At 45.6% G+C, this 15,602-nt stretch overlaps 1 protein-coding gene across 1 annotated transcript; it reads right to left on the bottom strand.

The window, feature by feature from the left end:
* Positions 1-1,772: 1,772 nt before the first annotated feature.
* On the bottom strand, positions 1,773-8,234 carry SMIM23 (small integral membrane protein 23). Its single transcript, XM_058723401.1, has 4 exons — positions 8,056-8,234; positions 2,655-2,706; positions 2,387-2,454; positions 1,773-2,116 (listed from the first exon to the last, which is right to left on the bottom strand). The coding sequence occupies exons 1-4, from the start codon at positions 8,143-8,145 to the stop codon at positions 1,904-1,906; spliced, it is 423 nt and encodes a 140-aa protein (XP_058579384.1). The 5' UTR covers positions 8,146-8,234; the 3' UTR covers positions 1,773-1,903.
* Positions 8,235-15,602: the final 7,368 nt, after the last annotated feature.

Here is a 15,602-nt window from a genome sequence, read left to right as displayed (position 1 = left end):
GAAAACAAACCCGAAAAATCATAGAAAGGGTCAAATAATGAAAAAAAAAATGAAGCTGGTATCATTCCCACAATGGACAACTGAACTCTGAACTTCCTGAAGTCAAGGGAAAAAGGGAAAATCCTAGGGGCGCCTGGGTGGCTCAGTTGGTTAAGCGTCCAACTTCGGCTCAGATCATGATCTCACAGTTCGTGGGTTTGAGCTCTACGTCGGGCTCTGTGCTGACGGCTCAGAGCCTGGAGCCTGCTTCGGATTCTGTGTCTCCCTCTGTCTCTGCCCCTCCCCTGCTCACGCTCTGTCTCCATCTCTCAAAAATAAATAAACGTTAAAAAAATAAAAAACAAAGAAAGGGAAAATCCTAGATAAGAATTATCATTGTTTAATCAAAGTCATCAAGATTAAAAGTCACTTGTAATTTCATCACAGTGATATTCTTATTTTACTTGTAGACACCGTATTCCAGTGTCTCTGTAAGCAAAATAATAGGTAATTTTATTTTAAAAATATTCGAATAGGCAAAACATTCACATAGTCTGAAAATAAAAAAGTGTGAAAAGTTTCGCTCTCATCCTGGTCATACATTTGCCCATTTCAATTCCCCCCAACCACTCCCGCCCCGTTTTGTATCCTACTAGGTTTTTTTTTTTTTTTTTTTTTAACATTTATTTATTTTTGAGACAGAGAGAGAGCATGAACAGGGGAGGGTCAGAGAAAGAAGGACACACAGAATCTGAAACAGGCTCCAGGCTCTAAGCTGTCAGCACAGAGCCCGATGCGGGGCTCGAACCCACAGACCGCAAGATCATGACCTGAGCCGAAGTCGGATGCCCAACTGACTGAGCCACCCAGGCGCCCCTGTATCCTACTAGTTTTTATGCACATTCAGTAACATCGTCATCATCATCATCATCAACAAAATACAGATTCTTATTCCCAGGCTCTTCTTATACCTTGATTTCTTTCATTTAACAACCTTTCTTGTAGACTTTTCCATATCAGTAGAAAAGCTCCCTCATTCTCTTTCATACCTCCAGGGGCCTAATTTACCTAAATTTACCTAATTTAACCTGGGACCTATGGATAATCATTTAGGTTGTTTCCTTTGTTTTGCTATTCTAAACGAAGCTAGGAGAGTAACATTACGTACATGTAATTTCACACATGTATGTATATGTGTTGTAAGTGTATATTTCAATATAATATGTATGTTATATAAAATTATATAATGCTATAACTATGACAAGTATATATAAAGAATATATATGATAAATATATATTTCACACATTTATAGGAGATAAATCCCTGAGGCAGATTGCTGGGTCAAATGGTGAATGCATTTGTGAATTTCATAGCTGTCACCACATTGCCCTGCACAGGGGTTTTGACAATTGATGCTGCTAGAAGCGGGGCCAGAGGGTTGAGCTGCCACATAACATCTATATACTCCAGAACCAGACTCGTCTCGCTAAGTTCCGGGGAGCAAGGAAAAGGAGTGAAAGAAAGGAAGACCTATCTATCAGGCACTCTACATATACACCCTCATGATGCTGTGAGGCAAATTTGTGACCCTGATTTTTCCTCATGAGGCACTCTCGTCTGAGAGAGGTTAGGGAATTTGTGCCGGATCTTGGGGAAGTGGGCAAGGGTTCTGCCCCGGAAGCTGGCTTGGTTCTTGTACCCCGGAGTCCTGGTGCCCTGGAGGCTATCTCAGCAGGGCCCTGGTGTCCTTCTGATGGCATTCGTTAGTGAACCAGCCGTGGTGCCAGCAAAGTTCTTAGGGTCTCAGGTATTTTATTGTCTTGCCTGCTTTGAAATTCCAGTGTCACAGCTCAGCTCTTGTCAGCTGGCAAGCCTTCTCCCGGCTGTCACTTGGCGTCCTCCCCAGGGTCCAGCCCCGGGCCCTCACAAATCGTTCTTGAAGTTGGAGCAGGGATCCTCCGGGTGCCCCTCTCCCAGAAGGGCATCCAACCACCCCTCCAGGTCCTGTACCAGCTGCTCCAATTCCTGCACCTCTTTTTCTAGCTTCTCCAAGAAAACGTGCAAGTGTTCCTTCAGCCAGGTCCTGATGACCTTTATTGGCTCTTCTGCGGGTTCATCGGTCTGGTATTTAAATCCCTGAAAGGCAGATATCAAAATTGCATCTTGAGCTTTTTCACGTAGGATGCCCCCTCCCCCCACCCCCCGCCTCTTGCCACTGGTTTCAAAAAGCTTTCTGAGACTTTGCAGGGTTTCTGTCTGGAGTGACTATCCCCACCTTCTCCACCTGGCCAGCTCCTAATTATCGATCCTTCAAGATCCAGCTCGCCAATGACACCTCTGGGAAGCCTTCCCGGATTTCCTCAGCCAAGCTTGACATCCCCTCAGTACCTTTCCTGAATATGTTACCTGGGAAGCCACAGGATTCTGGGGATAGTTACATTCTCTGATCCTTTCTGACACCTCCCAGCTTCTTCCTGAAACAGGCACGAACATCACCCCTTAACAAGGGCAAGAGAGCAGTAGTTGAAATGAACATGTTCGGTCCTCCCAGTGGGTGAACGAGGTAGGAGAAGGCAGGCTGTGGAGGCCTCGTTGGCATGCGGCCATCTCCACAACATCCCTCCCGACCCCGTGTGGACTCGGCTCCTCCTTTCTGAGATTTCGGAATGCTCACCTGACATTCCTGTGCCCACGTACAGGACCAAGATCAGCAACGCCAACAGCGTCTAGGGGCAAGAGGAGGAGGAAGGAGGTGACTTTCTCGGGGGACAGCAGGCATCCCTGCTTCCCTCACAGAGGGCTAGGCACGGGGGTGCTATAAGATCGTTTTTAGAGCTCAACTTTTTTCTTTATCCTTATCTTAACTTTATCCACGTCATGCATGCTTATCACACAACCCCCAAACATTGCAAAAGCCGGTAACATGGCAGCCTCCTGCCATTCCATTGGTGTTTTTCCTCCCTTCTGCCTGCTGAGAAGGCCCGCCTCTCTTCTCAGTCTTGCCTTGCTTTCTTTTTTACATTTTTGCTCTACATGATCTTTAAAAGGAATCAACCTTATTGTGGTATACTTCACAGGCAGTAAAAGGCACACATTTTAAATGTATGGTTTGGTGAATTTTGACACGTCTACACCTGTGGACTATCATCCCACTCAAGAGGAAGAACATTTCCATCATCCCAGCATGTTCCCTTATGTCCTTCTATAGTCTGTTGCCTCCTTGCCCTCACCATGCCAGAGGTATCCACTAATGTGCTGTGTCACTATGGAGTAGTTTTGCCTGTTCCAAAACTTCAAATGAATGGAAACTCATAGTCTGTACTCTTTTGTGGTAAGCTACTTTTTTTTTTAACGTTTATTTTTGAGAGACAGAGAGAGACAGAGTGCGAGTGGGGGAGGGGCAGAGAGAGAGGGAGATACAGAATCGGAAGCAGGCTCCAGGCTCTGAGCCGTCAGCACAGAGCCCGACGCGGGGCTCAAACTCAAGGACCGCAAGATCATGCCCTGAGCTGAGGTGGGACACTTAACCGACTGAGCCACCCAGGCGCCCCTGTGGTAAGCTACTTTTGCGCAACATAATGCTTCTGAGGTGTCTCCATGTTTTTGTGTTCACTGCTATTGATGAGTAATATCATCTTGTGTGGATATGGTGCAGTTTATCTCTTCACCTATTGATGGACCTTGGGCTCCTTCTAGTTTCTGACTATCATGAACAAAACTGCTGTGAACACCTTGGATACACCTCTTTGTGTGGACATGTGTTCTCATTCTGCTTGGGGCAGTACCCAGAAATGCAAATGCTGGGTCATATGGCGAGTGTATGTTTAATTTGATAAGAAACCACCAAACTGTTTTCCATGGATTGGTACCAATTTCCATTTCTACCAGCAACACGAGGATTCGTGTGGAGCAGAGATGCTCCACATCTCTGTCAGTAGTCTTCTTCATGTTAGACATTCCACTGGTTGTGTGGTAATATCTCAAGCTAGTTTTTACCTGCATTTCCCCAATGATTAATGATGTTGTCTTAGTCCGTTTGCACTGCTGTAACGAAGTATCACAGAGCCGGTGGCTTATAAACAACAGAAATTTCTTATAGTTCTAGAGGCTGTAAGTTCAGGATCAGGGGGGCAGTAGGGTCAGGGTCTGGTGAGGGCGCTCTTCTGGGCTGTAAGCAGCCATTTTCTCATCGTATCCTCATGTGGGCAGACAGCAGAGAGAGCTCTCTGGGGTCTTTTTTTAATAAGGGCCCTAATCATCACCCAAAGATCCCAACTCCTAATACCATCACTTTGGGAGTTAGGATTTCAACATAGGAACTTGGAGGGGGTGCGTAAGCATTTAGTCCATAACAGATGTTGAGCATCTTTTCATGTGCTTACTGATCATAATTCACACATCTTACTTTGTGGGTGTGTCTATTAAAAACTCTTTGCTCATTTTTGTTGTTGTTGTTGGGCAGTTGTCTTCGTATTAAGTTATAGTTCTTTATGTGTTTTGGATATACAGTTTTTTTTCAGATGTTTGTATTGTGACTACAAAGTCAAAGTCTGTGGCTTGCCTTCTCGTTTTCTTACCAGTGTCTTTGAAAATTAAACGGTTTCAATTTTTTTTAAGTTTATTTATTTTTGAGAGAGAGAGAGAGAGAGAGAGAGAGAGTGCGCTAGTGGGGGAGGGACAGAGAAAGAGGGAGACACAGAATCCAAAGCAGGCTCCAGGCTCTGAGCTGTCAGCACAGAGCCTGACGTGGGGCTCGAACCCAGGAACTGCGAGATCATGAGCCGAAGTTGGACGCTTAAATCACTGAGCCACCCAGGCGCCCCATAAACGGTTTCAATATTGATGAAGTTCAAATCATCAAATATATTCCCTTTATGGTTGTGCCTTTTGTGTGCAGTCTAAAAAATTTTGTCGAACTCGAGGTTGTGAAGATTCTCTCCTCTGTCTTCTAGACATTTTATTGCTTTAGCTTTCCAGTTAGGTATATGGTCCATGGTGAACCTCCAGCACCGCTGGGTTTCCAGTATCTCTGCTCTGCTCCCAACTGCACAGCAGCCACTCTGCGGAGAGCAGCTAATTTAGCCCTTGGCATGCACATCCCCGCCCCCTCAGCCAGGGAGTCATGGGGCTCCCCTTGGTGCACAGCTCTCCTCCCTCTCCAGGGCCGTGTTCTCTAGAGCCCAGCTGCTTTAGCTGTCCCACACTGGGCAGCTCAGTGGGGACTGCTGTGCGTGCTTGGGCTCTGCTTCTCGGTGCAGCAGCCTCTGGGAAAGAGGCGAAGCTATCACGAGTTTTCCTTTTCTCAGGGATGGCACTCTTGTGCTGCCTGTTACCCCTCCCCTGAAAATAGCTGCTTTGTAGATATCGACAGTTTTGTGGTTTCGTACGATGGGAGGGCTAGCTTCGCCCCAGCTACTGTGTTAAGGCTGCAAGTGGAAGTCTAATCATAGCGTTTTAGTGCAGGCTGGAGGGAAGGAGCTGCCTGGAGGCAGCATCGCTTGCTGATGCTTGGGTCAGCCCACGATCATTTACGAGATTCTGGTGGATGTGCCAGGATTAGGAGAGGAGACAGGGGCCTTTTAGAGAGGTGGGAGAAGAGAGAGGCCGAGTCTGAGTCTGGGAGGGGCCTGGCGCCCGCTCTTGGTGGCTTTGTGGTGTGTCTGGGCAGGCCTTAGCCCAGGGAGTTCAGAGACACCTGCTTTCAACAGACAATGTGAGCTGCGACAGTGATGGTGTCAGGGACAAGCAGAAGTCGACAAAGGATTAAGACAAACACAGTATTGACTGACATGGAACTTTCCTCGACTCATTAGATGTGGGCTGAGTCAGATTTAATTTGACTTGAAATAATATATTTCTTACTTACCCGAGTTCACGAAGCAAGATTTAGACCTGCTACCACAACAAGGAAGATAAAAGATTTGCATAATTTCCCTCTCCCCCAGATAGTTTTCTTTATATATACTAGTAACTATATTATTATTATGATTAACTTTAAAAATAAAAATAAATTACAAAGCATCAATCTGGCTGAGTCTTACAGTCTTACAGACACTGACGAGGGAAAGAGGCCAGGCGTAAATGTACACACCGACAGATTCCGTTCACGTGAAATTCAAGAACACACAAAACTCTACGATGGTAGAGATCAGAGATCATGGTTATGGGGGGGGGGGGGCGTGAGATGGGAGGGGCCTGAAGGAGGCTTCTGGGGTACTGGAAATGGAAATGTTCCATTGCTTGATGTGGGGGACGATACCTGGGTGTGTGCATTCAATGTAAAGATCATTGCATTTTACACTTAAGTTTAGGGGGCTTTTTCTTTTATAGTTTATTTTTTATTTTTTTAAATGTTTTTATTTATTTTTGAGACAGAGAGAGACAGAGCATGAGCAGGGAGGGGCAGAGAGAGAGAGGGAGACACAGAATCCAAAGCAGGCTCCAGGCTCTGAGCTGTCAGCCCAGAGCCCAACTCGGGGCTCAAACTCATGGACCGCGAGATTGTGACCTGAGCCGAAGTCGGACGCTTAACCGACTGAGCCACCCAGGCGCTAGGGGGCTTTTTCTTAACAGTGTTCCCTGGGAATCTTTCTACAGACACACAGAATTATCTCATTCTTTGTAATGGCTGATGCTCAATGCTCTGATATTTCTTTAACAGCCCCTCTGTCCATGTACTTTACAGAACAATGCCTTCCCCAGTACATTTGCTGTTGGGTTTTTATTTTGTGCTGTTTGGAGACTAAGGGGGGAACAGGGGCAGGATTAAGTTTTAGCTCTTCTCCCGTGTTGCCTTGGGGCCTGAGCCAAATCGTTTCTTCTCTCTGAGCCTCAACTGCTTCATCTGTAAAATGGATTCTGAAGTATACTGAAAGGTCTTTCAAAAACAAAAGCTGGGGCTCGGTGTTTGATTGGTCTGGGAAATGCTGTGGTCAACAAAGTGAATTCCTTGTTGCAGAACTTCTCAGAGCCTTCATTATGTGAATGAGCAGTGTCAATCTCCAAGAGGGGACAAGAAAGAGTATTGGCATTCCTTGAATGGCAGAACTCTTTTGGAGATTTTTCTCAAAGAGCCTTCCCGGGGCTTGGTATCTGTGGGACTCTTGTTAGGAAAAGCTGCAGCATGATGGGATCCCATAAGGCCCCATCTTGCTGTGAGGTCCAGCACAAAGGAGGCGTTGGAGCATGTATATCAAATGAACAAGTGAACAAATCTTTTGGAAACATATAGAGATCAGTCGTCCATTGCTCTGCTTACAATCCTTCAATGGCTTAAACAAACCAACAAACCAACAAACCAACAAACCTTTAATGGCCTCTTATGAATCTCAGAATAAAATCCCATCCCTTTCCGTGGTGTGCATGATCAGGCCCAGCTGACCTCCCCAGCCTTCTTTTATATGCCTCCCTCACTTCCCCACCTGGGAGGCAACGGAGTGCAGGGTAAGCTTGCTAAGAGTTCTGAAATCAGATGGACCTGGCTTCAAATCCTGGTAGATCGTGGCTATATGGTCTTTTTGCCTTTCTGAGCCTCGGTTTACCCATCTGTGAATGAAGCTGTTAATAGCTGCCTCTCGGGAATGCTGTAAGTCATGAAAGAGAGAGGGGGGTGGAAGCACCGGGCTGTGCATAGTAAGTGATAACATTTCCCATTTTGACAAAGCTCTACATGAGGTTGAATTTCAGTCCTAAGAACAAATACTCAGGGAGGTCTATAATTCAGATGTATCCTATTTATTTTAAGTCGTTCATTCACTCATTCATTCATTCAGCTACTAATACGAACCAAGCACCACTGTAGGCACTAGGGATATAGTAGGAAACTAAATGAAAAACCCAGCCCTTCTGGAGCGCACGTTATGCTGGCGGTGCTGGGGATGAAGTTAGAGAGTCAGTCAGTAGTGGCTTCAGGGACGGAGAACCCAAGCACCCATGCTGTGTTCAACCAGGTCGGGCTCCAGGGAGAGTCCGGCTGAAATGCAGCCTCTTCTGACTTTGAGGGCCTTACAGTCTGTCTGGAGTGTCAAAGGGACCCCAGATGGGAGGAAGGCAGCATGCGTCTGGTCTGGCCTCACCTGTTTCTTGTCCTCACAGCGACTGCCCCTTCTCCTTTCAAGAATCTCGGCTGCCACTCGCCCCCTGCTGCCCACCTGTTGGATCACCATGGCCTCAGGTCAGGCTGCCTGGGTGCAGCAAGGTACCCCCACCTGCCGGGCAGAGGGGCACCCTCCTCCTTCCTGGCCTCTGGTCACCAGGCATCAAACACTGAGTTCTGATGTCATAGAAGGTGGGGGAGACAGCAAGGCCCCCACCTCGTCACCACCCTGATTTTTATTCCTACCTCTCACATTTTTTTTTCATAGAAATGTGAAAAACAAAGATCAGGAAAAACAAAAGCATCAAAATATTGTGTTTCAGGATGGTGATTTTTCAGATTTTTTTCTCCTATATTTTCAAATCTTTAATAAAATATGAGTTTTAAAATACAAATCAATAAAAGTTTTCACCGAAACTTTTATTGAGATAGTTGTAAATACACATGCAGTAGCAAGAAATAATACAGGGGGTCCACTGTACCTTATACCCAGTTTCCCCCTGGAATCCCCTAGATCCCCAGTATCCCCAAGATACTGCCATTGACCCAATCTACCAATCTTATTCAGACCCCTTTGTACGTGTATTTAATTCTAAGTATTTGCCACGTGTGTGGGTGTCTGTATCCATCCTTACAGTCAAGATGCAGCAGAATTTCGACATTCCAGAAGCATAGTGGACGCCCACCGTCCTTTCCACTGTCCCCACCTCCTGGCAACCACTCATCTGTTCTCCACTTCTAAGATGTTGTCTTTTCAAAACTGGAATATCAACTAGTATGCTATCTTTGGATGTGGGCTTTCTTGGGCTTCGCATCGTTCTCTGGAGATTCATCCAGATTGGTGAAGCATCATTAGTTAGTTCCTCTTTAGTGCCCCATGGCATGCATGTGTTTGTTTAACTGTTCACCCCCTGAAGGACATCCGGGCTAGTTCTAATTACTGGCTCTTCCGAATAAGCTGATATGGGCATTTTTGTACAGTTCTTGTGTGAACCTAAGTTTTCGTTTCTCTGGGATGCCTAAGATGCACACTGCTGAGCTTTATGGTAATTGCTTAATAGTTTTGTAAGAAACTGTCAAACTGTTTTCTAGAATGGCTGTACCGTTTCACATTCCCATTAGCAATGTATGAACAATACGGTTTCTCCTCAACCTCGCCAGCTCTTGGTGTTTCCATTATTTTTTATTTTGGACATTTTGATAGGTAGATAGTGATCTCATTGTGGTTTTAATTTGCATTTTCCTAATAGTTAATGATATTGAACTTTTACGATGTGCTTATTTGCCATCTGTATCTCCTTTTCAGTAAAATCTCTGTTCATGTCTCCTGCCCATTTTCTAACTGGATTGGTTCTTTTTACACTTGAGTTTTGAGAATTATTATTCTTTAATTAATTTGTTTATTTTGAGAGAGAGAGAGAGAGAGAGAGAGAGAGAGAGAGGCAGAGAGAGAGTCCTAAGCAGGCTCTGCACTGTCAGCAGACCATGAGATCATAACCTGAGCCAAAATCAAGAGTTGGACACTTAACTGACTGAGCCACCCAGGGGCCCCCAGAGTTCTTTATATGTTCTAGATACTAGCCCTTTTTGAATATATGGCTTGTGAATATTTTCTTCCAGCATGTAGCTTGTCTCTTCATCCTCTTCACGTGGATTTTTGCAGAGACAAAGTTTTTAATTTTAACGAGGTCTGATTTATTAATTTTTCTTTTATGAATCATGTTTTTTTTTGTGTAAAGTCTAAGAACTCTTTGCCTGGCCCTAGAAACAGAAGATTTTCTCCTATTTTAAAAACATGTTGGGGTGCCTGCGTGGCTCAGTTGGTTAGGTGTCTGACTTCGGCTCAGGTCATGATCTCACAGTTTGTGAGTTCGAGCCCCACGTCAGGTTCTGTGCTGACAGCTCAGAGCCTGGAGCCTGCTTCAGATTCTGTGTTCCATCTCTCTCTCTCTCTCTCAAAAATAAATAAAACCATTAAAAAAAACATGCTATAGTTTCATATCTTACAGTCCAGTCCATAATCTGTTTGGAGTTAATTTTTATATGAGATGTGAGGTTGGGATCACGGTTCTTTTTTTGTTTGTTTGTTTTGTCTTTTTTTTTTTGTTGCGCCTTTGTAAAAAATCAGTTGCACGTGTTTGTGTAGGTCTATTTCTGTGTTCTCTATTTTGTTTCATTGATCTGTGTATCCTTGCACCAATACCACATTGTCTTGTTTACCATGGCTATACAACAAGCCTTAGTATTGAGTAGAGTGATTTCTTCTACTTTGTTCTCCTTTGTCAAGATGGTCTCAGCACTTCTAGGGCTGTTATGTTTTTCCATATACACTTTAGAACAAGCTTGTCTACATCTACAAAAAGAAACCCTGGCTGGGATTTTGATAGTAATTGCATTAAACCTATAGGGGCGCCTGGGTGGCTTAGATGGTTAAGCATCCGACTTCGGCTCAGGTCATGATCTCACGGTTGGTGGGCTCGAGCCCCGCATCGGGCTCTGTGCTGACAGCTCAAAGCCTGGAACCTACTTCAGATTCTGTGTCTCCCTCTCTCTCTGCCCCTCCCCCAGTCATGCTCTATCTCTCTGTGTCTCAAAAATAAATAAATGTTAAAAAAAAAAAATTAAAAAAAAAACCCTATAGATCCCTCTGGGGAGAAGTGACATCTTCACTGTGTTGTGTCTCCCAATCCGTGAACACAGTATGCCTCTCCATTTATTTAGGTTTTCTTTGGTCAGCATTTTGCAGTTTTCAGCAGACAGAGCCTCTTTAAATGTATATTTAAATATTACATTTTTTTTTACTTCTCTCGTATATTTTTTAATTAAAAAATTAACTACCCATTCCTTTTTAAAAAAAAAATTTAGTTTCAGGTGTACAATAGAGTGATTCAACACTTTCATACAAAGCCCTTGTCTATCACACAAATGTCATGTGTTAAGAAATCATTAATCTGCAACATTTTTATGCACTAACTTTCCCAAAGTTACACGTCCACAGCTTCTGATTAGCACCCAGATAACTTACTCATTGAACACCTACTATACTTTAGTCATTTCACTAGCTTATTTTTATTGCGTCTTCTCTGGGCTATAATTTTGTAGATAGTTGGGGATTAAGTATGTTTTACTAGCCATTGTGTCTCTAATTCCCATCATGCAGGCTGTTACACACTAAGTGTTCGGTAAAAATATTTTTGAAGGGATGAATAATGAGCAACTTCAAGCTGTGGGTTCTGAGAGGCCATGAACTGTGTCTGGTGAATACATTTTTGTATTCATAATACTTGGCTCAGTAAATATTTGTTGAATGAGTAAAGCAGGTGGTATGATTTTAATTTTACCAATGAAGAAGCTGAGCCCTAGGGAGGCTAGGGAAGGATATTAGCCATAGTGGCTGGCATGTAGTGAGTATTGACTTTGTGCCAGACCCCATGTTAAGTGCTTTTTCCATACATTATCTCATTTAATCCTCATAGCTGCCCTGCAAGGTTAGGGTTGCCAGTCTCCCCTTGGGGGATGTTACTTTCCTCATTCAAGATCACACACCTTACCTGGGCTGAGTGCGGGTCTATTTAATTCCAGAGCCTTTTAGTTGACCACAAGGAATTAATGTAATTTCAGCCCACAGCAAAGAAAGTTGCCTTTCTTATTATCCTTTATGGCTTTATTGTGCGTAAGTAGATGTGGGATTCCCATTAAACTTTTTGAAATATCGAAAGTAGCTTTAACTCTATGACTACCTTAGCTTAGCACGTAGGGATCTCATACCTCTCCTTTCATACCATTCCTTCTCCTTCCCCCTTCTCTAACATATTCTTATTATTATCATCCACAGCTAAGATAATTCAAAAAATGACTGAGTACCAGGCACTGTGCTTCCCATATATCGGCTCACTGTATTATTATTGCAACTCTAGGTAGTAAATAATATCATTGTCCCCATTTACAGATGAGGAGACTGAGGCTCACAGTGGTTAAAGTTTCTTTCTCAAGGTTACACAACTAGTGAGAGCCAGGGCTGAGATCTGAACTCTGTGTGTCTCATGTAAGCTCCTAGGCTCTTGATTGCCGTGAGATTTGCCTCTTCCTTGGAGAAACTCAAGACCAGAAAAAGAAAAGGACCTGTCCGAGTCAGTTGGAACAAAGGGACCAGATCTCAAGTCTCTGATCCCCACGCAGGGGGCTTTTTAAAAGGCCGTTTGTGTCATTTCCATGGTGCAAGATCATGGAGATGATGCCATTGCTCCAGGGCAGCTATTGGCCTCTCGGACTTAACCTCGCAGAAACATTTCGGATGTCAAATGCAGATCAAAGACGGGGCATTAAACTAATTACAACACACGGAGAGTAATGAATTACAGTCATGGAAAGAGAAGATGACCAGGAACTTTTTCTAGGAAACCCAATGAATTCTTCCAGGAAACTGTCCTGAGGAACAGCAACGAGTCGGGAAGCTTCTGAGATTAGTTGGTAGGGCCATTTGCTGTGGATTCAGCTTCAGGGCAGGGAAGAGAGGAAAGAAGGGCCTTGCCTGGCCCTCAGAGTGCATGCCCAGAAACCGGTCTGGGTTGAGGGCTGGGAAGGGTCCACACTGAGCCCTGTGGCTGACAGCCTACCCAGGCCTCCCATTTCCCAGTAAAGGAAGAAGGCGGGGATGAGAAGGGAGGAGGGGTACTGTAGACAAGGGAATTAGGCTTCTTGCGTGAATGTGGGAATGAATGGGGGAGGGAGGGAATGAATGGAAAATGTGCGAACGAATGGTGTTCCAGGCAAATAACTAATTGAAAAATTCCACCCTGCCACAGGGGACGTCTGCCCCGTACCTAACAAGTGTAGCTCAAGCAGTGCTTTGTGCTTAAGTCCAGTCACTCAACCATATCCGGATTCAAGTCCTGATGTCACTGAAACACGTCCCTAAGGAACGTGACATCCTGTTTCTGAGTCTCAGGCATCTGAAAACTGAAGCCGACGATGGTGTACGTCTTGTGGGGTTATTGGGAGGGCTATGCAGGATGAACTGATGGGATAGTGCCAGCTTCACAGCAGGAATCTCAGTTTCCCGCTTCTCCCTCACCCTCTCTCTCCTTTTTTCAATTTCCCTTCCTTCCTTCTTTTCCTCACTTCTCCAAAATTTATTGACTAGCTGCTCCTGGGACTCAGTGCAAATGTCTCTCCCTCCCAATAATTTAAGAACGCAAAGACTTCTCTATGAAGAGGGTACTCAGAGGGAGCACCTGGGTGGCTTGGTCGGTTAAGCTTCTGACTCTCGATTTTGGCTCGAGTCACCATCTTGTGTGAGTTCGAGCCCCACGTCGGGCTCCACGCTGGTGGCACAGAGCCCACTAGAGATTCCCAATCTCCCTCTTTCTCTGTCCCTCCCCTGCTCGAGCTCTCATGTGCTCTCTCTCTCTCTCTCTCTCTCTCTCTCTCTCTCAAAATAAGTAAGCTTCAAAAAAGAAAAGAGAAGTGTACTCAGGAAGCTGATACAGCAGTATAACAGGCAAGCCTGGGTAGGAGCGGGTGGGGAATAATGGTGAGATGGAGGAGGGGACAGAATGGCTTCATAAAGGGGCAGGCGTTTTTGGCTACCGGAAAGGAGAAGAAAGGCTACGTGGGGAGACTGAGCCCCCCGGGCAAAGACTTTCCAACCTGGGCCTCCCACAGGAGCCCTGTCCTACTCTGGCTCTGGTGCCTGCCTCTAGTCTGATGGGAGAGAAACTCGTATTTGTAATAAGAATGACAAACTCAGAGGCCTAGAGGTACTGAACAATTAATGAAATGAGGGGAGTGGGCTGGGTATACAACAAAAAGGCCTATGGCAAATTATAACATGCATGTCTAGAAGGGGCAACAAATTGTTGCCATGAAAATGTGGGGTTTAGTGTTGCAAGAACTGATTTTTTTCAAGAGAAGTTAGAAATTCAGGCTTTTGGGGCACCTGGGTGGCTCAGTCAGTTAAGCGTCCAACTTTTGGTTTTGGCTCAGGTCGCGATCTCACGGTTCGTGAGTTCGAGGCCTGCATCGGTCTCTGTGCTGACAACGCGGAGCCTGCTTGGGATTCTCTCTCTCTCTCTCTCTCTCTCTCTCTCTCTCTCTCTCTCTCCCCCCTCTCTCTGTACCTCCCTTGCTCACTCTCTCTCAAAATAAATGAACAAACATTTAAAAATAAAAGAAATTCAGTTTTGAATGTGGAGTCTCCTGACTTATAAATGTTGGCAACACATTCCACTTTAGTTAAAAATACACCATGTGAGGGAAATGCAGGCCATTGGTTTGTGAACTCTGATTTATCGTGTGTCGCCTGTGTGATGGGCGCTGTGCTGGGCCCAAATATGGCCTCTCCCTCATCCTCACAACCGCCCTGCCACGTGCGGTTTCTTACCTAAGATGCCAACCAACAGAAGCCCTGATGGCTCACTAAAATCAGAAAAGAAAGTTTGGGAGGAATGTCCAAAGGGAGCTCCTGGAATTGATGAAGAGGCTGAGGATCCAGGGAGGGAAACAACCGTCAGAACCACAGACAAGGGCCAATCACAGAAACAGTCTGAGCCCAGGACTGTATATGGGGGCAAATGCAGGCTCCCAGCTGTTGGATCCCAACGCCATGAGAGAATTCTAAATTCTTTTGGCGTCTGCATCAGTTACCTACGGCTCCTGTAACAAATTGCAACAAACTGGGTGGCTTAAAACCACAGAAGCTCATTTTCTCATAGTTCTGGAGACCAGAAGTCCAAAGTCCGTATCACAGAGCTGAGATCAGGGCATCAGCCTGGCCTCACTCCCTCCAGAGGCTCTAGGGGAGCATCTGTTCCTTGCCTCTTCCAGATTCTGCTGGCTGCCAGCGCTCCGTGGCTTATGGCCACGTCACCCCGACCTCTGCCTCTGTGGTCACACCGTGTTCTCCTCTTATAATAGGAAATGTGTGTGTCATCTTTCTTTTACAAGGATACAGAGATTACACTGGGGCCCGCCCAGGTAAGCCTGGGTAGTCTCCTCATCTCAAAATCCGGAATTTAATGACATCTGCGAAGCCCTTTGCATTCACAGGATCCAGGGATTAGGTCATGGATATCTTTGGGGGACTTTTCCCACCCTACCCCAATGCCTCTGGGACATTCCGTCGAGATTCAAAGCTCCGAGCAGAGGCAATCTGCAGGCTGGGCTCCTGGCTGCCAGGAGGCAGGGAGGAGGTCGGGGCTTCTGTTTTTTTCCACAGTGGGCGGCAGGCAGGCTTGTGTCACCTCTCCAGGACTCGCATAATGGGTGGTTCCCTCCAGTGAAGGAGGGATGTGGGATGTGGATGGCACCATCAGCGCCATGAGGACAGAGACCCTCCCCCCGTTGTCCTCCGTGGCATCCCCAGAACTTAGCACCATACCTGGCACTTAGTAGGTGCTCGGGATCTGCCGATGGCTTGCCGCCTCCAGTGTCTGGGCTCTGGCCTTAGGATGCAGCATGGCACCTAGCATGCCAGATGAGCGAGGGGGTAAATGTACACATCAATACACAGCCTTGGCATATGCCTGC

This window comes from Neofelis nebulosa, chromosome 1, assembly GCF_028018385.1.
Source record: "Neofelis nebulosa isolate mNeoNeb1 chromosome 1, mNeoNeb1.pri, whole genome shotgun sequence".
Lineage (NCBI taxonomy): Eukaryota > Metazoa > Chordata > Mammalia > Carnivora > Felidae > Neofelis > Neofelis nebulosa.
Note: the sequence above shows the minus strand (reverse complement) of the source record. Positions and strands in the feature narration are given on the sequence as shown.